The sequence below is a fragment of the Cydia amplana genome, chromosome 12, assembly GCF_948474715.1.
Source record: "Cydia amplana chromosome 12, ilCydAmpl1.1, whole genome shotgun sequence".
Lineage (NCBI taxonomy): Eukaryota > Metazoa > Arthropoda > Insecta > Lepidoptera > Tortricidae > Cydia > Cydia amplana.
This window is the reverse complement of record NC_086080.1, coordinates 486,348-510,751: the sequence shown is the minus strand read 5'-3', so window position 1 is coordinate 510,751 and position 24,404 is coordinate 486,348. Positions and strand designations below refer to the sequence as shown.

Sequence of the window (24,404 nt, the reverse complement as noted above, 5' to 3'; positions counted from 1 at the left end):
TCGGTGCAGCATTGTTGCGCTAACCTCGTAGTACCTAAGGTTCTGAGTATATTACGTCGTACATAATATTCAACATTTTATTTAATAATAGATCTCATTTCATAAACAAAACAATCGCTCCTAAAACTTAGGAGGGGGGAACTAAATACCCAACCCCCCATCTCTGAAACTACTGGGTCTAAAATGTTGAAAAAAATAGACAAAATAGTTCTTTACCTAATATAGATGACAGGGAAAGCTATGAGAAATGAATCAGACTTAATGTACGGAACCCTTCTTGGAACGCGAGTCCGACTCGCACTTGGCCGGTTTTTATTTTTTTTGACAGAGTCTCCTTGCCTTTTTTACGTCCAACTCGTGCCTGTGTAATCGTGTCGTGCACTTCTATTTGAAGACAAACTGCTTTTTACAAACTCTGTTAAACGTTGAATACTCATAAGCATCATTGTAATATGTAGTCGGTATTTTTTCTAGACGATTGCTTCATAGTTATCTAATTCATTGAATGTGTGTTATGTACCAATCTAACGTGACGTGATCTATCAATCTTACTTCACTGTTGTGAGAGCTATTTGTTAAATAATGGGCATAATAGCCGACAATTCTGTTTTAATAAATTGTTATTTAATTAAATTGGTAAATCTCGGCTTCTCAGAGCGGTGGATGGTGTTCCGGGGTCGTGAGTTTTCCACTTTTCCTTTATTTCTAAGAATTGATCGGTAGGTAGAAAAATACAAAGATGATGTTTACTATTTTTGTCACAAATAATAAAGAAAATGTAGGTTAGTATTCTTGCCACTAAAAATGGTTATGGTCAGCCACCTTTTTTACCAAAATATTCCGTTTTGTAATAAAATAATAATATCCAAATAAAGGTATAACGGTAACTTAGTACGAGTATCGGAGTAATATTGGGGTCAAAGCCTCTTAAAGAGGATAATTTTGAGATTATAGTCAATTGTATCGACCACGCATGTCGTTTGCCTTGGTCCTTATCCTCAGGTAAAATGTTACCTCGTTTAGATATAAGGGCATCCACTCTACGACTTACCTACATTAAATGTCATCGATTTGTATCCAATCTTTTTAATAATGCGTTTAAGTAGTTACTCGTCAGTTATTATAGAATTACTGAGGTTCGAGAAATACGAGTAAGCCCCATACCTGAATTAATAAGAAAACTACTACTTACACCTAAGCAAATTGGTTTAAATAGCACATTAAACTGAAACCTAATTTATCATAACTTGCCTGCTAACCTCAGCATAAAGCAGAAAGGAAATAGGTTTACTTTAGGTATGTTATAACTTTTATTATCTTTGGAGTTTAAAAAAACTAATTGTTCCATAATGGCAACAAAAAACATAGAACCTTCTTGCGTCGTAGTGGTCTATAAATAAATAAATTCATTTATTATTCAATTCACATTATTGGTACGTTGTCATGCTTATCATTATCCTAGCCTTAACTTTGTACCGTGTTAATCATTCCATTTGGTATGTATGTAGGTTTGTCTCTAAGATCGCATACAGAAATGCACTTTAATCCTTTGCACTTTTTTTACAATAAATTTTCTTGTGCTTCCATCACAAACATTGCACAATTCTAGAAGGAACATCTGCTACAACCCTACAATCAAAGTTGTCACACAAGTCGTCACATGTAATGTAGAACAGACACTGTCTCCAAGCTACCCTCTAGGTGACGTTCATTCATAGGTCGATGTTCCTGTCTTCGACAACTTTATAAATGCATACCACAATATTACAAACATAACTGTCTGTAGCAAAGTCAATTGAACATTCATAGACCCTATTACAATAAGATAAAATCTACAATTTGTCAAAGAAGCGAGATGAAGATTACCTCTGTTCGTAGCAACAAGGTTGCGATGACGGCATTGATAAGTTGGTAAGCGATGTTTGCTAGACTAAATCCTGTGAACAGACAATCAAACAATGAAACACGACTTTCTTTATGCTTTCTTTATTGTCTTATTGGCTTGGTTAGTTTGTATAATGATACTGCTGATATGCAAGACTAGGGAATTCTGTGGTTTTGATCATGGTATATTAAAATAACCGTGCCGAATCAAATTTCAGTTTGGATAATTCTTGGACGTTCATATTTTTCTTTTATCCTCCTAATATACCTTCAGATTTTTCAGTCTATGGACACATGCAACAACAAGCTAGCCTGCCAGCAGTTAGTGTAAGGCCTGAGTGGATGCTCGAGTTGGGCGTGCAGCGGGGCGGGGCGTGGGGCATGCATGTTAAACAAATGCAAACGTTTAGGAGCGGCCTTAGTGCACGCTGCTCAAATCCCTTGGGAGCTCGACGCCACGCTGCACGCCCCGCCGAACGCTCCGCTTCGAGCGTCCACTCAGGCCTTACACTATGAAAAATAAGTTACCTAACTCAATTTACATAATGGAAATCCTAAATAAACCATGACTCGATTCGAAAAGGCTCATTGTTAATTAGTAGCAATTTGTCACACATATCCAATTTCGATTTGGCTGAAGCTAATTTGATTTGTCAGTGGTCATGCTTCGCCATTTAGCATTCTAACTTTGACAATATTATCTTGATTTGACATTATTCACACTATTTATGCACTATGTATGGTGCTTTACACCACGTCAGTGGCAAACAGCCTCTGAAATTGCTTTAAGTTAAGAACCTGAGCACGCTCTCTTTGAAGTACCCCATACTGTCATCCATCCCTCGAAAAAACCCCGGCAGGTATATGAGGTATATAATTTATTCCAAAGCCGTAGCGTTTGCGGTAAAAACTTTTACTGAAACCGCACAGTGCACGACCATTTTCGTACCACGTTGGTTTGGTTCCAATACTTATCAAAATCAAGTTACGATTTTTTCAGTTTGAGCGCCGCACCTATTGTGTCAAGGTAGTTTTTCATACACGTGATATTTGTATGATGCGAATATCTATGGACGACCTTGGTTGTGATAATGGGTCTCTATTACAGAAATAATGTAATAATAGGGTAATGCCGGTAATACGATCGCATGCAACCGAAGCGATGATGCCGCAGTTTTCTGCACCAAGCAAAACAGCCGTAAATTAGTTTGAATTTCGACTTTATTTTGTGAAAATACGGTATATAATGGCGTGAGTTTTTACACGCAGGACAGTGTAGTTATGAATCATCGAAAATCGCTGAGCTGTTAAATACTGCGCTAATCATACAAAACAAAACTTTGGCAGATAATTTTTTTAGAAGAATTTATAGAGTAAGCATTGGAATATTTTTTTGTTAGTATGTAGATTCGTCCGAGTCCGTAGAGTCTGCGCGTTCAACCACAGTTGAAACAGTTTTCTATAGTTCGTTTTTTTTAGCATTAGAAAGAACTTGAAAGAAGGTAAGCGATTTAGACATGTCTTTTAATTGAAAAACACTTTTTAAAAATCAATAACTATTACTTATGAAAGCAGAAAACTATAAAAGATCGTATTAGATTCATAATTGTTACATATTTACCGTAACTTATTTTTAAAATGTGTTTTTCAATTAAAAGACACATCAAGATTGTTTACCTTATTTCTAATGCTAAAAAAAACGAAAAATATCTGCAACAAATCAGATTATTTTAAGTACTATTTAATATTTTTTAATTCGCTTCACTGCCTACTTTAAAAGTAATTAACTGAATATGTTACTTAAGTAAGAAAAAGTGCCCAAGGCCTCCAGTTCCGCTAAAATCTAACCAGCAGCGCCAGAGTTTTTGACGCAATAACCTGGCTTCGGGCCACCCTTAATTGTACCAGCTGGTTTTCTGATTCGCAATCAGGGGAAAGTTTAAGTTAAAAAGGAAATATAGTTCCTGAAAACGTGTTAACGGACTTAACACAAAGCAGCTATAGACCATCAAATCATTATAAAATTTGCTAAGAATAATAGTATTTGCAATAGGATCAGGCGGAGAGATTGTGGGAACAAACAGCTCATGACGAGACACATTTCATTTGTTCTTGTCACTGTTTGGTGAATTGTCACTGTGATTTGTACATTCCGTATTTATTTATTTTATTTTTTGTTAATTGGTAATTAATGTGTTCAGACGATTGTTTTAGTGAAAATTCTTATTTAAAAGTAAGTCTTTTTTTTACATTTTTAACATATATAGTTTATAGCATAAGAGTAAAATTTCACGGACAGATCTTTTAAACATTTTGAAAACTGCGTAAATTACTACTTACCATGCTATGTAAAATGAAAATAATATTTAGTTTCCAGTAATAGGTAGTCTGTATTAAATTATTAGTATTGGTATTTATTTGTTTAAGGATTGTTACAAAATTGTAAATAATGTATATACATATTAGTCAATTGTTTTAAAATTCAATGTTTTTTTGTTCCAATTAGTGTATGATCTCGTTCCCAATATTATACTTGGACAACGCTATGTACTCCATAATTGTCGTATTGTATCAGGTAAAGTACTTTGGGACTATTGTAATGCAACATAATTATGTAATACATACATACGATGTGGTTGTAATTAATAAAAAAAAAAATGTAAGTACCAACTAATTTCAACTTTAACTCAAAACACGGATAATCCAAATTTCTAATGTTTGCCTGTATTGTGTTATTGTACCTATCAAAATAAAATAAAATAAATAAATAAGTGAAATTCTATAATAGTTATTTACGATACAAGTGCGAATAATAGGAAATTCATAACGAGTGGCGAATTTTAAATCTACACGAGTTGAGAATTACCTATTCGCACCTGTATCGTACAACGTTTTACAGTACAATATTATATGGCCCTTTAAATTTTCGACGTAGTTACGTAATGTGCTTATTATAGCACCAGTGTCGTAATGTAGCATCAGATGTACTGTAATGGTATTGCCTGATATGCAATTAGCAATATTATATTGTTACGTAACACTGTTGTAGCCTAAGTGCAAGACATCCTTAATGCGTCTTCCATTTTACGATGAATGCCTGAGGCGGTGGGTTCGAACTTTGGCTCGTGCTAATAAACCCCAATTGCAACGTAAGTATTTATAGAAAGGACAGTTTTATAAATAGGTACATATATTTATGAATGTAGTATTCACAGCAGTTAGGTAAGTCCCCGAGCCAATGCACTAAAACGAAGGGTAAGCTGTTGCAATATTATTTCCTTTTTCGTTTGATAAAGTTAAAAAAAAACTTAAAGAGAAACATCAGGTACATTCAAATTGTTTATTTTTATTAAATTGGTATCCAATTCAATCATCGAAGGATATCGTGAACGAATGTATGTTCTGCGTCGACGGAGTGCTAGGTAGCACCTATTCAATTGCAATAGGTATCAACTTACAATACTTACATAGGTAATAATTATTATCAATATATAGGTAGGTACTTAACTGACTATTATTGACTATAAGTTACTTTACGTCATTGTTGCAATAATGTTTAAGAAACATCAATTAACCCTATCGACCATTCTGCCCTCCTAAGGTAAAAGGCCGTATTTTCATATAGTGTTCTTTGAAAATACAGTCTTTTACCTTAGGAGGGCAGCATAGCTATCGACAACGGTTCTTAAAATGCTCGATTTTGGCGTTGTTTAGAGTGACATTAATATGACTTTTATCGGGAATCGGCAAAAAAATTATGTATTCGGGCTTTGGGCCGATTTTTATCTTGTTGTCGTTTTTTTCCGTTTCATTTGGATAATCTGGCTGGTTTTAAGAGCTCCTGAATCTGAGCGGAATATATCAATACAAAATCAAACTTGTCTCGGAGTTTTGAATATAGGTAGGTACCATAAGCTGTCCATAAGTTTTCGTAACTCATAGGAAGTTTTTTTAGGACATACAGTGAACTGCGCTTGAATATACAATACAGAAATAGGGAACTCTATCTATCCACTGAATTTTATCGATATCTGACGAAAAAAATCGGCCCATTTAAAGGCATGACATCCTCACATGCAGACCACAGATCACATCACACGCTTAGGTATTTGCGGTAGAAAAATAAATGTATCACGCCTGTCACGCGAGGGAACCATGACTTTGAGTATCACAGGTCATCATCATCAGATTTAAGACTTATCTACGTAAATAGTGTAGGTACTGTGTAGTCAATATTTACATTATGTATAGCATTAGTATGAGCGTTAGTATACTGAGTGTGCATATACAATTTTCGTTTATATTTTCTTTTTATCTTATAAGTTATCATTAGAGCGAGGTAGGTATATGTAAAGGTTTGAGATACGAATAGCTAATAGGAAAAATGATGAGTATTTCAGAGACACTTTAACTTTTAAATTCAATACAATTGGGGTGGCTGATACTTTTGGCACATCCTTCTATTGGTGTCTTACTGATGCTGGGTGTACCTATATAGATATTAGTACCCAATCAATCATATACCCTTGTTAGTACCAGGGATGTTGAGAACATCCGCATCCGCATCCGCAACCGCGGAACTTCCGCATTATTTTCAACATCCGCATCCGCATCCGCATAAAATCGATGCGGAGCTTATGCGGATGCGGATGTCGAACAAGTCGGTACAGGAACGTCTTAGCGGCGGCGTAAGTGCTAGGTAATTTCATAATTACCTATAACGAAATCGTCTAGATCCAGAAAAGTCAGCCAAGTTACTGTTTATTAAATATAACGCACCTATATTCTTGTTCAAATACTAAACGTTTCGTTTTTTTTTAAATAAAAAAATACTAAAAATGTAATATTTGACGTTTTCTAAGTACCTAATCTTGACATCCGCATCCGCATCCGCATCCGCAGATGTGAGCCTTTAAAAATCCGCATCCGCATCCGCATCCGCGGATGTCAAAAAATCGGCATCCGCAACATCCCTGGTTAGTACCTATGCTCATATACCCTCTGTATAAAGTTACATGTGTCCAAAAACGAATGTAACTCGTTTATTTTGACGTGAGGTGCGTTCTTGATAATTCGCTATCTTCAAGTTTACACGCGAATTGAAGACGTGCCGACCGGTGGAAACAGGCTTAAACCACCTGTTTGGAATTAAACGTGCTTCTTGTAACACTTGTAGGAACAATGTAACATTTATTACGTTTATACATACTAAGTATATGTATATTATATTTATTTTATAATCCTTTTTGAAGGCGTGGCCGAAATAGCACTGGACTGAAACCAGTGGTGAAGCTTTTTACCCAGCAGTGGGATACGACACGTTGCTTATTGTTATAATTTATAGCCAAAAGGATATTAAATTAAATGAGCCGCTGTAACACTTTATCGAATTTTAAACAGACATAGGTACCTACAGTGTATCACCAAACTTGACCCGAACAAGCATACCAACCCGAACAAATTGCAAATTTTTTTTTTTTTTTTTTACAAATACAAATAATTTATTGAGAAAAGTATAGTACAGTGGTTGCTCTTAAAGACTAAGAATTTATAAAGACAAGTGATTTACAAATGCCTGAACTAGGATTCCCTGTGTTTCAGGCAGCGAAGGACAATATTAACTATTTATTAATTATTCACTTAATTATAAACTATAAGTAGTACACAATATAAGTCTTATTACCTAAACAAAAAAGTAGGTTCTTAAGTATTAAATATCAGAATACAGTAGGCAGTAGGTAATCATTTTACGACTATTAGTAAGTTCTCTGTATCATCGTACGTCATTTTTTGAAAGGCGCGTCGTAGAGTATTCTTGCAACAAGCATAGCTAAGTGGGTATAAGTCTAGTGTTGCATTTAACCTGTTGTGCAAAAATGGGCCCAAAAAGACAAAGAATCTAGATGAAAATACGTATTTTCTTTGTACGGTTTGCATGCATATAATATCTTTGCGCCTTTTATTTCTATAATCAGTGTTGAAAGGAGTTCTGGCGTGCTGCTTTAGTACTGTGCTTAATATATATAATTGACGAACAGTTAGTACTTCACATGATTTATAAAGGAGGTCAGTAGGGTATAGGAATGGGCGGGAAGTGGCTACCTTTAATAAGGCTCTTTGAGCTCTTTCTAGGGTTAGTAGTGTAGTTTTAGCTGTGCCACCCCAAGACGAGATGCAGTAAGTTAGTATCGATTGACATAGCGCAAAGTATACTTGTTTGATTAAATTTGAATCAGCGATTGAACGAAGTTTTTTAAATATAAACATTAACTTTCGAACTCTATTGCACAATGCTTCAATGTGATATTTAAAAGAGAGGGTTTCGTCTATCATGACTCCCAAATACTTGATTTTGTCAGTAATAGCTAGAGATTGACATGAGCAGAGATTATTCGAGTTTTCCTTACAGTTATGTGCGTAAAGTTTGAGGTTATGTGCGACCGGATCTGTTTTCCGCATGGAAAATCTTATAAAATTCGTTTTGTCGGAGTTCAGTGTTAGTAGATGCAGTTTTAGCCAGTTAGTTACAGCATCAAATCCGCGTTGAGCGTACTCGTAGGCCTCGTTTGTTGACTTTGCGGAAAAAAGTAGGGCAGTGTCATCTGCGTAGAAAATGATTTTGCCACTATCTATTTTTAGGTTGCATAGGTCATTAATATAAATCAAAAATAGGGTCGAGGCCAAAACGCTGCCTTGGGGCAAGCCAAAAGGAGTGTTTTCTAAATCGGAACTTATGATGTTATCTATTTTTACGCATTGAGTACGTCCGTCTAGGTAGCTCGCGATTAATCTATGCTGTGTTCCTCTAATACCTAGTGTTTCGAGCTTGTGCAGTAAAATGGGAGTAGAAACAGTGTCAAATGCTTTTGCGAGGTCCAGGAAGATGCCAATTGTCTTGTTACCCTTGTCTAATTCCTGAACTAGATAGTCAGTCAATTCGTGTACAGCATCTGCGGTTGATAATTTTGGCCTAAAACCAAACTGTGTCTTTGCCAAAAAGGCATTCTTCTCGAGATATTGTACAAGTCTGTTATTAATAATTTTTTCTAGGATTTTGGATGTCGCTGGTAACAGAGAAATCGGTCTATAATTTGTTACTTGAGCTTTGCTACCAGATTTGTGGATAGGGACTACAACGGATTTTTTCAAACATTTCGGAAAAATTCCTTCAGAGATGCATTTTTGAAATATGTGTGTTAGCGGTGGAACTAGGATGTGTCTGAAGGTCTTTATTATTTTGTTCGAGATTCGTTTATTAAATTGCTTACTCATTAAATGGCTTTCCAAAGCTTTTTGGCTCTGCCTTAGAGCCTCGAGTTCAAATCTCACCTACCATTTTTTTTATTAATGCGAAAGATGAAAAGTTCTCCATGATTTAATAGAAATTTCTTCTTTCCCCAGATGGGCTGTGCGCGCATCCTCCACGTCCTCCGGCGGTGCAAGCGTCTCGAAGAGGGTGACAACTCGACGCAACTCGCTCGGTGTTTAGGCCTCCTAGATCTAACTGCCCTGGGCGTAGGCAGTACGTTAGGCCTTGGTGTTTATGTGCTAGCTGGAGCAGTAGCGAAGACGGTCGCTGGGCCCGCTGTCACGTTAAGCTTTTTGGTCGCTGCTATAGCTTCAGCGTTTGCCGGTAAGTCTCTTCTTCTACTTGTGATTAGATTGTCAAACTATGTACCTTAGTATGCAGCGGTGTGGACAGTCCTAGCTGTCGCATCCCTCACATTTATTGATAAATCGAAGGCGCGCAATGACTGAATATGGAGCTTACGAAGTTTTTAAGAAACCAAAATGCACTATGAAATTTCAAAAGGTGGTCACAACTCCACCCGCTTTCCCCCTGTCTAGGCCTCTCTTCTAAATTCTTGGTAGATGCTATAAAACGCTTAAATCTTAAACGTGATATCATACAAAACAAACCGCTATCTCATTAACAGAAAGCGTGTAGGCTTAAAAGGATTAAGTACGTTAATGCAGGAACTTCACAAAATATTGTTATTATTGCGTCTTGAAATATAATTTACAGTCATGAGTTGATTGAAATAAAATGTTGCAAAATCGCCTTGTAAGACACATCCCCTGATATTATAATTATGAATTAGAGGGGCCAAAATTTAATGACAGGTAAGTTCTTAATATCGATAACCTCATTTATCACCTTATCTTAAACTGCTATAGAGAATTTTTCAGTCAGTAAGAACCAGGGAAACTATACTCATCCTTTTGTTTTGGGTGCTAGTACTAGTGTAAGACAAAGATAGTATGATTCTCTCTGTCTATGTCTGAAATGAGACAGTCCTTTGACAATCTATAACGTGTCTTTTCCAGGTCTCTGCTACGCTGAGTTCGCGTCCCGAGTCCCCAAAGCGGGCTCCGCATACGTGTACAGCTACGTCAGCGTCGGCGAGTTTGTTGGCTTCACTATAGGATGGAACCTCATCTTGGAATATGTGATTGGAACAGCTAGCGTGGCTAAGGTGAGCACAACTTATCACTTGTAAACCCCACCTCTTCTTAGGGCTTTCCCGTTAGTAATGTATCCTAAAGGCGACCAGGCAACTTAATCCATATGTAAGCCAGGATTTGGTCGATTCACAAGTACCTATAGTTACAAGTCACGCTTTCTTACAATTCATCTTCAAGATCTTCAACTTGCCTATTTTGTTTATTTTTAAAGTTTTAAGTAATGTGATACTATTTCATTTGGATGTATGATTTCAGGGCATGGCGAACTACATAGACAGCCTGACGAACAACAGCATGGCGCGGGCGATGACGGAATGGGCGCCCATGCACGTCGGGTTCATGGGAGAGTATCCGGACTTCTTCGCTTTTGCGCTGGTTCTTCTTATTACTTGTAAGCGGATTTCCATACTCAGGCCGTAGTTTACCGATATCAGGCCGGTTTATCAGGGCCGATAAAGTTTAGAGCCCAGCCCTAGTAGCACGGTCGCATTTTTATCATTTATCACCATGCCTGTCACGTTCTAACAAGTATGTAAGTGCGAAAGTGACGGGCTTAGTGATAGTGGATAAAAATGGCACCGTGCTGAGCCCGCAGCGGTCTCAGCATGTTTCCATTTTTATCGACTATCACTATGCCCGTCATTTTCGCACTTACATACTTGTTAGAATGTGACAGGCATGGTGACAAATGATAAAAATGCGACCGTGCTACTAGGGCTGGAGTGTCATCCAAACCGCATGCGCTGCTAACTCTTCAGGAACTTGTACACCTTTTTGAACAGATCTTGAAAAAACGTAGACATTGCTCATTACACAGTCGGGGTGGAAGGAAATTCCTCTCTAACTGTTTTGTATATCACGAAATGACATCGCTGTGGCCTACCTTTCTTGTAGTCTGTGACGTATATAGTTTAACATATTCTGCTCCAGAAATATTTTATGGCAATCATACACAAGCAAGTGTTGTCCTTCTGGACCCTATAATTACTTAATTATGAATTACTTATGGTATTTTGTTACAGTACTGCTGGCAGTGGGAGTGAAAGAGTCTACGAAACTCAACAATGTGTTCACGGCTCTCAATATGCTGACTGTCATAATTGTCGTCATCGCTGGGTCCGTCAAGAGTAAGTACCTATTATAATACTCATTCATTTCTTAATAAAAGTTATATCATACAAACTAAACTAACATCAATGGTTCATTAGAAGCCCTAATCCCGTTGTATAATGATTTGAGTTCCGCACATATTTATTTTTACGCTGACATTAAAATGTGTCGACTAGAAAAAGTAATGTTTGCATCCTGCATAATCCAATGGACTATAAAGTAGGTCCTACTATTAATTTATCTGAATCTAAATCCAAAGCCAACGAATACGCTGTACTTATAGTACTTACCGATCCGGCTTGCAGACCTTTGGAGACACAATCATTTTAGCTTCTGAAGAAAACAATGATAAAAACTAAATACTTACTACAATAGAACATAAAACCTTTTTATAGGCATCGGGCGATTAGAGGTTAACTTATTGTACTGATGAGCATGAGAACAATGGATTAAATGAACATGAATATGAATAAGATTGGTTTTGGCTGTTCTATAAAACGTAAAATACTCAACATCCCATTCCCACAGGCGACATAGCCAACTGGCGCATCAAGCTAGAAGACATCCCCGAGGAGTACCGCGATAAGGCCGGCGCGGGCGGCTTCATGCCCTGGGGCGTCGCCGGCGTCATGGCTGGCGCTGCCAAATGCTTTTTCGGCTTCGTCGGCTTCGACTGCGTAGCCACCACTGGGGAGGAAGCGAAAAATCCGAAGAGGGACATACCGCTGTCGATCGTCATGTCCCTGGTGGTGATCTTCGTGTCATACTTCAGCATCGCGACCGTGTTGACTATGATGTGGCCGTATTACCTGCAGGTTAGTCACCTAAACATACACAAGAGACAGTACGTACAGACATTCGCTGTATGATGAGCTAAAATGTAAAAAAAACCATATACGTGTGATATCTGCAGTTCCAAACAGGTAGGTTAACTAAAAGTGATGAGTTGATGAATGAGTCCGTATTTTTCTACTGCTAAGTGTGATAGAAAGGCATAATAGTCTTTTGCATCATCGGCTTCAACTTACGTAAGTTCTATAGTCTATGGTGTCGTGAGAAATGATAACATTAATACAAAGTTAATTGGCGATTTTAATAAGGAAATTTCAATAAGGTAGTTAATTACCATTAGCATGAACAACCTTGTTCGGAGATAAACGTTTTTTTATCGCTACCGTGACAAATGAGATGATCTACATTAACGATGTTTTTATTTCCTCAAGGTAACCGTTTTTATGACTCGACAGTTGTGATTTGATTCTATAAGTTGTCATAACTGGGACTGCCTATTTTTTTAAGACCGTAAAAGGACTTAGGATTATAACTTACTAGCGGCACGCCCCGGCTTCGCAAGGGTTAACAAATTATACATAAACCTTTTTCTTGAATCACTCTATATCTATTAAAATCCGCATCAAAATCCGTTACGTAGTTTTAAAGATCTAAGCATACATAGGGACAGACAGACAGCGGGAAGTGACTTTGTTTTATACTATGCAGTGATTATGGCTCCTTTTTTTGCAAGTCTTTAGGGACCCTTTAAGTTGAAATAAAAAAGAAATCCTTATAACTAATTCCAAGACTTGGCGTCCTTTTACTCATAAAGATTAAACTTATAAAAGTTACAAAATTGTTTTCAGGATGCCGATGCACCTTTCCCCCACGTATTCACCCAGGCCGGCCTCCCCGTCATCAAATGGATCGTGACTATCGGCGCCATCTTCGCGCTCTGCACCAGCCTGCTGGGCGCCATGTTCCCCCTGCCGAGAGTCCTGTATGCCATGGGCAGCGACGGGGTGCTGTTCAGACCTCTAGCGACTATCCATGGTTGGACCAAGACACCCCTTCTAGCTACATTCCTGAGCGGGTTACTATCAGGTAAGCGAAATTTTCTGCCAACTGGCCCACTTTGAAGCGTGTTTTCCCTGCCAAGAATACTGTATGGTGTATGCCATGAGCAGCGACGGGGTGTTGTTCAGACCTCTAGCGACTATCCATGGTTGGACCAAGACACCCCTTCTTACTACATTCCTGAGCGGGTTACTATCAGGTAAGCGACATTTTCTGCAAACTGGCCCACTTTGAAGCGTGTTTTCCCTGCCAAGAATACTGTATGGTGTATGCCATGAGCAGCGACGGGGTGTTGTTCAGACCTCTAGCGACTATCCATGGTTGGACCAAGACACCCCTTCTTGCTACATTCCTGAGCGGGTTACTATCAGGTAAGCGACATTTTCTGCGAACTGGCCCACTTTGAAGCGTGTTTTCCCTGCCAAGAATAAGTATGCAATGGACAGCGATGGAGTTTTGTTCAAGCCTCTAGCAATCATCCACGGTGGGCTAAAACACCTTTTACATTGGTGACATTGTTTAGCGGATTGCTATCAGCAATGTTTTTTTCGTGGATTAGCCAATTTGAGCCATGTTCTCATGGGTAGTGATGGGGTGTTGTTTTGCACTTTGGTTGGACATCCATCCATGGTTGGATTAAAACGCCACTTCTTGCTACTTTCCTTAGCGGGTTGCTGCCAGGTAAGCGACATTTGGCAGTTGGCAGTACCAACTGGCCCATTTTGAGCGAGGTTTCCTCTGCCAAGATTGATGGGGTGCTGGTCAGACCTTTTGCGATCATTAATTGGATAAATCAAGACGCCACGCCACGTCTTGCTATATTTCTGAGTGGCTTGGTATTGGGTGTTTTTATGTGTACCTATGCTAACCTAAATCTGTACGAGTATATGAGGTATGTCGTTTGCATGAGAATTCATTTTCGTTTATTTTTTGCAGCGATAATGGCAGCCTTGTTCAACCTCAACCAGCTAATCGACATGATGTCTATCGGCACCCTGCTGGCTTACACCATCGTTGCTACCAGTGTCCTCATTCTAAGGTACCTAATCATTATCATAAAGTAATTTGCTGAATAGGTGTAAGAGCCTTTAAAACAAATGCGATCAAGAATCTTAGTTATATGGTCAACCCAATGGACTCATGCAGTTCTTATTGTGGTCTGTGACATGGTTGTCAGAAATCAAATTTCGTTTAGCAGGGAGTGACTGACAGTGAATCACCGTACCAAATCCCGCGATATCGTAACAAATTCTCAAATAAAAAGTAGTAGGTAGTTTTTAAAACATACAAATTACTTATTCCAGATATGAACAGGAGCCAGATCTCTCCATCACTAGCATGAAGCCGGTGCCAGAGACGCCGTACTCCGTGGCCAAGCAGAGCTTCAACCTGCTCGGCCTCAAGAGGCCTACTAACTTGTCGGCCTCTATCGCCAAGTCTTCCATTATTATACTATGTAAGTAGTCATCCGTGACCAAGCAGTTTCAAACTTCTTGGCCTTAAGAGGCCTACAAACTTTTCGGCCTCCATCGCCAAGTCTTCCATTAGGTATTATACTGTGTAATTAAAATTTAATAAGAAGGTGTACTTCGTAGAATCTCCACCTGCGGCGGTAGCACGGTTGCATTTTTATCGCTTGTCACCATGCCTGTCAAGTATGTATATGCGAAAGTGACGGGCATAGTGCCAGGCGATAAAAATGGAACCATGCTGCGCCCGCTGTTTGGCCCCTTTATTGTTATGTTCACTATCTTTGTATGGCACAGTATCACTGTATTCAAAAGCAGTCTTCATTTCTTCACTTCGTTTCACACCAAGCACTTGCATTCCAATAAACGGTTTTTTTTAAAGTGAAAACTTCTTTAGCAGCGCTGTGCACTTTTTGAGGTGGGGAAAAAACGTTAAACTCGTGACAATTTGACCGTAAGACGGACACGTGACGTCATTGAGTTTTTCTTTATTGATTTAAATGCCATCTAGTGAGTTTCTCTCTAACTGGTAGGTATTAATATAACTCGAGTACTAACAGTGGTGTGCTTAGAGGTTTCAAGTAATGCGACGAAATAACGCTAGATGGCGTTAACATCTTTTTTTTGTTACAGTCGTCCTGGCCCTGATAACCTGCAGTCTCCTAACCTACGAGCACGGCGGCGCGCTGGACGCGGCGCTCGGAGCTTTAGGAGCGGCCCTTCTAGTGCTGCTAATAATTCTGTACAGACAACCGAGGCAGGGCACGGCACATCTTAGCTTCAAAGTAAGTACCTACTCCCATAATAGCTTCATAGTCATACTGCCGTATTCGAACTTCAAGATATTCACAAGAGACGACACGTACTAGATCCATTCAAGATACGTTATAGTTTAGATATCAACTAGTTCACTTTTGCAGCCACTGACTTAATATAAAAGAAATAGACACACAAAGCAGAACAAAAACGTCAAGAAATGTGGATCCCAATGACGTTTCGCACCATTTGCATTGATGATAAAAACGCTTACGTAAATTTTGAGTCAAGATTAATGTTTCGTACAGAAAAGAGCTTAATGTCGTAAGCATTAAGTGTCAAATTTGCAAACATAAGTACCAACACTGTTAAAAAATTTAGTCCGATGGCACTAAACGTAACGTATTTACGTCAAACAACGTCAAACGAGAATAATGAACGAATGGAGTCACTTTGGTACACTTTAATATGTATTACTGTACAGGAAAATATTAAAATTGAAGTAATAAATAAAACAAATTTAATTTAATCGGGAGCTCAAATAAAATTAATTCGTGGTTCAAATTCAAACAAATTAAATTTTTAATTCGTAAGTATACGTCTTTAAATACTAATTTCCTTGAAATAAATTCTACTTATTAAATAACTGTGTATTTAAGATCTACATTTACTCATAGCACGGGTGCACGGGGACATTTAGATACTGATTGGATTTTTTTTATAAAGTCTACCTATACTTTATAAAAAAAATCCTGTGGTTGTCACTGTGTTCCGACAGGTTTAGCATTTACAGTTAGTCGATGTAAGCCCTTATTGGTGGTGTATATGTCGGAAACAGGGAAATGGGCCAAACACACAAGTGCCGTTTTGCCTTGTTTAAAACTGCATCACCCCTATCTCTTGCTATAATTAAATAGCAGTCCACTTTGCACGTCACATAGGTTTTCTTGGAAATCTTCAATTTAAACATAATATTATTTCTTATGAATTCCATATAAAAATATAAAAAAATATTGACCTCACATCGACTCAATAGAATTTTGTTCCTTGACATCCCTTCTTTGGTACTAACAAATTAATTTATTCAAAACCATAAAATTACCACCAGATTACATAAATTATGTAATGCTATCCAAAGAACTAACCGAAAGAAATACATTCCATCCTTTTTCCTTGTTTTATCATTGTTATTTTTACATATTTTAACGGCACATTTCGTAATTGTTGACAACTTCACATTTGAGCGTTTCAATCAAGACTAAACGAAAAAGTAATGCATGATCTGTTTTGACATCACTTTTGTGGGGCCATTTTTGGCGGCTGATTGGGTATCCAGTTCTTTATACTATATCAATGTTTGCAGCGCAATTCGGGCAACCAATGTCACTTTTACGTTAGATAGAGTTAGATATCTATTAGATGTGAATTGGATCTCTAAATCATATTCTGTGGAAATCGTTCAAGAGTATCTCCAGAATCGCGCAAATGTCAAATTTGACAGGCTAGATCTTAAACATATCGTTATCGTATCTTGGTGATGTCTAAAAGATATCTAATAGATGTCTATTTCATAATCCGAATCGGGCCCTTAGTCATTTATTTATAATATTTTTAATATTACATGTCAATTTTGTTTTTCTAAAGGCTTCGTCACACAGGCGCGTTTTCCGGGGCGGGGCGTGAGCGTTTTGTATGTAAAGCGGCGCGCTCCGCTCACGCGCCGCCCGGAAAACGCGCCTGTATGACGAAGCCTTAACGCCTTTCTACCGCTGCTTTTCTAGAAAGAACTATGGATTACCTATTTGGGCATTTCTATTTACTTACCTAAAGTTGGGTAAGTAAACTTGCATTTTAGATTTTGGAATTCTTATATAATTTTAATAAGACTGTATCATAGAGAAAAAAATACATAGAGTGCTCACTCCATACATCAGTTTTAGTACCAAAAAGACTATTAGCATCTAGCATCGAGTAGCGGAACTACCAGTACTGCTACTTGACAATAGATGTAGCACCGACCGGAAAGTCTTATGCTGTTGAGATAAGACTTTCCGGTAGGAGCTACATCTATTGTCAAGTAGCAGTACTGATAGTTCCGCTACTCGATGCTAGATGTAGGCACTGAAATTAATAGTCTGAACTGATGTATGGAGTGAGCACTCTTGTCTTACTTTATTTCTCTATGACTGTAAAATAAATTAGTTTACATCATGCATGAAATAAAGCACCAAAAGATTAATAGAGAAACGTAGACAGCAGTTATTTTTAGACACAATTTATATTTTAAAACCCGTATAAAACTGTAAAGAGTAGGTTATTTGATCGTGACGTCACATGCTAGTGTTTCATATAAATTCCATAGAAGCAAAATCGTTTTAACAGTTCGAAATAACAGTTCGAAAAAAGAAACTGATTTGACTAATAGTACCTAGTCAAATACCCATATTATATTAGTAAAGACGACCATTGCTAAACCTTGTACTGTATTTCAGGTGCCCCTCGTGCCGCTGGTTCCGTACCTGAGCGTGTGTATGAACGTGTATCTGATGGTGCAGTTGGACTATCAGACCTGGGTGCGGTTCATCGTGTGGCTGGTTATAGGCGAGTAGGATCTAATACTTTCAGTATAATTAATAGATATAGGGAGCGGCAATGAGGACCGATTCAAAGTTCTACACTACACTTTTTTTAACACATTCAGTGCCGAAAACCCGACTATCGGGTACTATGATTCCGTTCCCAGGTCGGACGACCCGATAGTCGGGATCGTGGTAATACTACACCTTTATATGAAGTAATTTTTGTGGCCTGACAGCCCTGACACGGATGTCTTGTTTGGCTGGGTGGCAATGAATGTGCTAATTTGTATTTTTAGACAATTTTTGTAAGCTCAGAAAAAATGTTTTATTATCATTCCGTTACCATTTTTGGGTACCTCAACAATCTCATTCCCCTGGCTATACCTATTCGCAAATTGCCAGGACATTCCGCTAAGCAGTTTTGGTTGTAGATGGAACTTGGCACGGGTTACACAGTCACCAAAAATGAGAGCTAATATTAAAGCGAATTCTCCTGGGAGATTGCGAATAGGTATGTCCAGGGGAATGACATATCAGGAATGACCCTTTTCACGAAAATGTATCGAAATTTTTAGGACGCTTTCTTGTCTTGTGATTATAAGTAGGAATAAAAACAACAAAGCGCAAGAGAGCATACCCAGACTATAGGGGTCAACTCTTCTTCAAACAAAAGTCCTCCTTAACTTTATAATTATTTCGAGACTTTATGAACGAACTAGTAATCAGTTTCCGAATCCTTTTTGTAAGAACATTTTAATTACTTTTCCAGGTTACGCAATATATTTCTTGTACGGCGTGAGAAACAGTTCTCTGAACGAGACTAGGGTGCCCACGAGCAACGGAAAATCCGAGGACAAACAGGTGACCACCAAGTTCTGATCGAGGGACTACTTAGGACCTTATATACTTTTGGGACCTTTTCACGTGGACTTTTTAGGATATGATTGTACCTATAGAAAGATAGTTTTCTGTCCTGTTTCTACAAGTTTGGAAAGAAATACATATTTTTAGTTATGTAAATAATGTGTGTTAATGGGTGATTAAAAATAAGTTGCAGGATAATATAACGTAACGACACCAGTAATGGACAATCTACAATTATGAACATTAATTGATTTTTAAATACAAGGTATATATATTTAACGGCACCAGTAGTCAATCTACAATTAAGAACATTAATTGATTTTTAAATACAAGGTATATATATTTTTTCAAGTATTAATTGATAACCGATTGAATTAATTGATAATCATTGAATTTTTCGTTTTTTTGTATAAAATTATAAATAACTTTACAAAAGTAAGCACGATGTTCAAATCACGCACTTTATGGAGTACAGTAATATTTTGAAGTAGGTAAATAATAAATCGTATTGGTTGAGATTATTACATTAATTACATTATTATTCTACAATATAGTATCAACTTATTAAGTGCCAAATAAAACTCCTTATGATAACTTCGGAGCATCTTACTTTCTAATAATTGCAAAGTGTCCAACATTGGTGCCATTACCATGTGCATTATTAGTAGTGTTTGACAAGGGAGGATTAAGTATTTATTACGGAAAGTAGAATAGACACTGTTTTAAATAGAAAATTTGAAAATATGAATGAATCAAGTTAATAACCAGATATAGGTATTAATTCTAGTTACCAGGTACAGGTAGGTAATTATAGACTCTCGCGAAATAAATGTATAATGAATTGTGATCCCTGTATCCATAGCGTTAAAGTTCATTTAATGAAAACAATCTTGCCACTCAATGTACTGGATTTCTCATTTATATCTACATCAGCATTTTTTTTCGTATTTAACTACGAAAATCTGAAAAATATTGTATAGCAATTGTGGCACATTTATTCTTCTGTAGGTAGTAGGTCAGTATTTACAAGTGCTCTGAAAAAATATGTTGGTATGTAACGGATTAAAAATAAATTAATATTATACAGTAAATTTAATACTTAAATAATGTTACATACGAATAGAATAGCAACGTCACTATTTATTATTTAGTTGTAGGTTTTTTTGTTATGAATTAATATTTGACCCTATATTATATTATAAGATTAGTTACTCCTCATTTTGGAGATCAACTATTCTGTGACAATAATAGTCATTAAATGACTTTATACTTATTAAATACTTATAATAATAAAACAGTGTAATGTGTATATGTATAATTTTATACAAATGTGTTGTGATCGTAAGTGTGTTTGTGAACTTTGTGATAGTAATGGTAAGAATCATGTGATCATAAAATTATGATGATATTGATGGTGTTATTATTAACTAGAATAATTTAACAAACTGTGATTTGATAAAGTCGAAAGTTAATAAATATTATTTGAATTGAACGCTTTCATTTATTTCTGGGTTTTAACAGCAGCCTAAAATATCTGACCCAATACTTTTAGTAAACAACCCATTAGAGCGTGTCATACATAATTTTTGAATAAATAATTTTATTATTTTTTAATAAAAAATATGCGTGTCAAACATAGTTTTAAATAAATTATGTTTATTTATGGTTATTAAGTTTAGGTATGTTTAAATTTTGTTTATACATTTTTGGTCGCTTCGACGTGCAAAATAAAATGGAAAGTGACTGTACCACAGGTGTGTAAGTAAAACTACAAAATCTTGTAGCAATATTATATTTATTGTCAATATAGGGACATAAAACAAATACGAATTAAAATTAATAGAGTCATATCAAGATGACCAGAAAATTATTATACTATAAATAATTTAATTGAAATGTATGATCTTGATATAGCACTGAATCGCAGAAAATCCAAGGTTGAGTAAGTACATACATTTAAGTACATTTAACAGATCAGAACGTTAACATGAGTATGTTGTAGTCATTAGTCGTTAGCAAAACATCTTGCGCAGAAAATTGCGACATTATTAGCATGCACACTTCATATGATTAGAATAAGGCTATATCGCAGATTACTGTACCAGAGTTAACTTCATAATATATATCTTAACTACATTTTAAAAGTAAATAACACATAAAACTTAAAAACTATTATTTTAGAAATAGCCCTTTAAGATCGACTTGAGGCATGTAAGGCATGTTTTATATCATAAGCATTATAAATAAAATAAATATCGCTGTTTCACAGCCACATTCTGCGTAATACTGGAATCACTCACGTTTTCTCACGGATTTAGAGTTAATAAACTGGATCGAGTACATTGACCAAAAAGTGTGTCCACATGAGAAGTCAAACTAGAGCCCTGCATCTCGTTCTAATTAGGGTGACCATAAGACATCTGTATGTGGGATATTAGGATAACATAACATGGAATATATCAGTAGGGTGTGTCATTTTGTAAATAAAGTGAAATTTTAAGTAGTCAGGGTTTTTTTTCATTTGTCGGCCTCTTTCGCACTCACTCATGGTATGTTCATAAAGGTAGACTTCCCTTTTGTCCACTTCAGCTTTTTGAAGTGAAAACTTCTTTAGCGGCACTGGGCACTTTTTGAGGTGAGGAAAAAATGATAAACTCGAGACAGCGTACGGCGATCACGTGACCGTAAGGGGCGTAAGGCGATCACGTGACCGGAAGCCCCGTAAGGTGGCCACTCATAATTTAAATTGCATTTAAATCAATAAAGAAAAACTCAATGTTATTTGACATTTATGTTGCGGACTCCTTTTCAAGACTCTTTACCTATGTTCAAATAATTTGACGTTGTCATGGCAGTATGTAAATAAACATGTCAATGAAAAAGTGTGATCTTATTTGAGAATGATAATAATATATAATAAATAAATAGAATACCTCCGCTAAACGTATGTATCGTTTTACCGGGCGTCGGTAACATAGTGAGGTGAGTTTTCATTTCTATCGGCACTCCCGGAGTGCAACCGTTGTTGCTTGTTTTAAGTGTAAGCGTCATTGAAGATCTGTTTAGCAAATATGACGTTTTTTTAAAGTTGGTGCCTTTTTTCTATTGACGGAAATGTATCCTATCTATAAAGAATCGATTGCATATATTATATTAATTATATAAACAATTTGACACACCTTTTCCGTAACAAAATATTATGTATAAATGAGAGTCTGTAATATTTAAGGAGTTATGCACTTTGGTTTTAAATTTTGGCAATTTATTCTATAACAAATCTTAAATTAAACATGCCGAAATAAAGACATAATACCTATTAAGTTAAACTTACTTTTACATTACCTACGTTAATAATAAGAATTCTGTGAGACCGATTCACAACGTGCCGACATCATAGTCACCCTAATGAGTTTGACAATGTTGTCTTGTATTTTTATAGTAAAATGTAATAATTGTGGCTTTCTTGTGAAACAATATTCCACAATTAGCAATTATTTCACTCCAACAACCTTTAACACAACATTTCTTCACAATTTTTAAGAAATTTCGCATTCACGTGTTTTGAAGAAATGTTATCAAGTTGGGGATACCAATTAATATTTAAAGTTACTACAAATTCTACCATACTAAAATTTAGGTTTTTTTTGCTGTGTATGCGCTTGGTTTAATCAGTTAATAATATTGGCATCATAATTATTTACAAATTACTTAAAAGATATCAGAACTGTAATCTGAATAAAGCACTAAAATTGTATAAGAAGGTAATTAAATTCAGTAGTTTATTGATATAATTTCTACCACTATGGTATCTTTTTAACATTGGCAACATGTGCGAGTGAGACACAGGGCTCGGGTTTTTCTATCTCAAGTGGACCGTTTTCTCTAGTCTGGTACGAACAACTTTCTGTCTCGGTGATAAGGTTCAAATTAGTATGGCAAAAAAAGTGACAACTCGCTCCAGTTTAAAAAATATAACTTCATGCGTTTTCTTTAACTATATTTAATATGTCTCACAAAACCTACAATTACAAGTCGAAAAAAAAAATAGATATTGGGGGACATCTTCCACAGATCACCCAAGCCCCAAACTAAGCAAAGCTTGTACTATGGGTACTAGGCGACGATAACATACTTATATAGATAGATACATACTTATATACATAGAAAACACCCATGACACCGGAACAAATATTAGTGTTTATCACACAAATAAATGCCCTTACCGGGATTCGAACCCAGGACCATCGGCTTCGCAGGCAGGGTCACTACCCACTAGGCCAGACCGGTCGTCAAATTTAATAAATTTAACTTGCAATTTTTACCAGATTCATTTTGACGCCAAACTCTGTTTTTTTCCTCCTATGAACCCGATTCAGATGTAGCAATTTGTTACGGATTAGATATCATTAAAATACGACCTTGAAGATCGCTCACGCTTATTGGTGCATGCGAAATGAAGTAAAAGTCGTGTGTTAGATGCTCGCCAATAAACACAATCGGCAAGGTCGTATCAAAACCATAATAAGTAGTTAAATTGAAACTAACCACTAACTCACACAATAGGAACGAATTTAACAACACCGTATACGTTAAAATCGTCGTGGCAAAGAATTAGACTTGCATACATACATATCCTCAAAAAAATAACCCTCATTCGCAAAACTTGATTTTTATGTCATACTTTAATTTTAACAATGATATATGAAGCTTAATTTACGTATCTATTACTAAGTTTAGCTCATAAAAACAACGTCTAAAAGCGAAATTAAAATAATAAGTAGCTATTTTAAATGCGCGACATACATTTCTCTCCCCATGAAGAAATATTATAAAGATCCGTTCAGAAAAAGGCCAATCTACATAATAAATAGTTTTAACAAATATAATTTCCAAAAACGCTAGAATTTGTTAAAATAATGTTTATACAACGGATCGTTTTAATACATTACATGTCGTAACATTACAAAAAGAAACTAAAACTAACATACCAAATACATACTTAAGTACATTAAAAATACATTTTTTTCGTCAAAAACTAAAATTCCATAGAAACTATACCAAAAACATTGCATTCTAAAAAACAAGACGCACTGCGTTATGCAACTAACCAGCCTGCGTGCTAAAGTTAGTAAATAAATAGCAAAATACTTTGGCTGATAAGTTTAGGAACATATTTAACGTGTGAGATTGGACTGAGATTATCTGAACAACTGAATTAACATAAAATTAAAACTACATACCTTAGAGTATAAGAAGTAAGTTCAAAAAAGATGGGCAACTAATATAAGGTCCATATAAATATTATAACATTAATTATTTATAGTTTTAACATTAAGGTGTTATAGTTAGGTGTCTTACTTCAGCTATAAGTATTAATTTCCTCTTCTCAAGACTCAAAAAGTACTTAATCAAAACATTTTTTAAA

At 36.4% G+C, this 24,404-nt stretch overlaps 2 protein-coding genes across 3 annotated transcripts in view; one reads left to right on the top strand and one right to left on the bottom strand.

Moving 5' to 3' along the window:
• LOC134652778 (cationic amino acid transporter 3) overlaps positions 1 to 18,148 on the top strand; it is a 32,389-nt gene extending 14,241 nt beyond the window's left edge. Inside the window, exons 1-11 of one of the 2 annotated variants that reach the window (XM_063507938.1) lie at positions 3,927 to 4,117; positions 9,286 to 9,517; positions 10,213 to 10,361; positions 10,606 to 10,741; positions 11,373 to 11,477; positions 11,989 to 12,275; positions 13,101 to 13,338; positions 14,248 to 14,350; positions 14,616 to 14,767; positions 15,414 to 15,565; positions 18,029 to 18,148. In XM_063507938.1, coding sequence (XP_063364008.1) covers positions 4,076 to 4,117; positions 9,286 to 9,517; positions 10,213 to 10,361; positions 10,606 to 10,741; positions 11,373 to 11,477; positions 11,989 to 12,275; positions 13,101 to 13,338; positions 14,248 to 14,350; positions 14,616 to 14,767; positions 15,414 to 15,565; positions 18,029 to 18,145 — 1,713 coding nt within the window. In that variant the 5' untranslated portion in view covers positions 3,927 to 4,075 and the 3' untranslated portion in view covers positions 18,146 to 18,148. Of the gene's footprint in view, positions 1 to 3,926; positions 4,118 to 9,285; positions 9,518 to 10,212; positions 10,362 to 10,605; positions 10,742 to 11,372; positions 11,478 to 11,988; positions 12,276 to 13,100; positions 13,339 to 14,247; positions 14,351 to 14,615; positions 14,768 to 15,413; positions 15,566 to 18,028 lie in introns of those variants that run through there. The other variant, XM_063507939.1, reaches the window with a different exon arrangement.
• LOC134652806 (calpain-7-like) overlaps positions 1 to 24,404 on the bottom strand; it is a 119,138-nt gene that overhangs the window by 40,170 nt on the left and 54,564 nt on the right. The gene's annotated exons all lie outside the window — the stretch shown is intronic.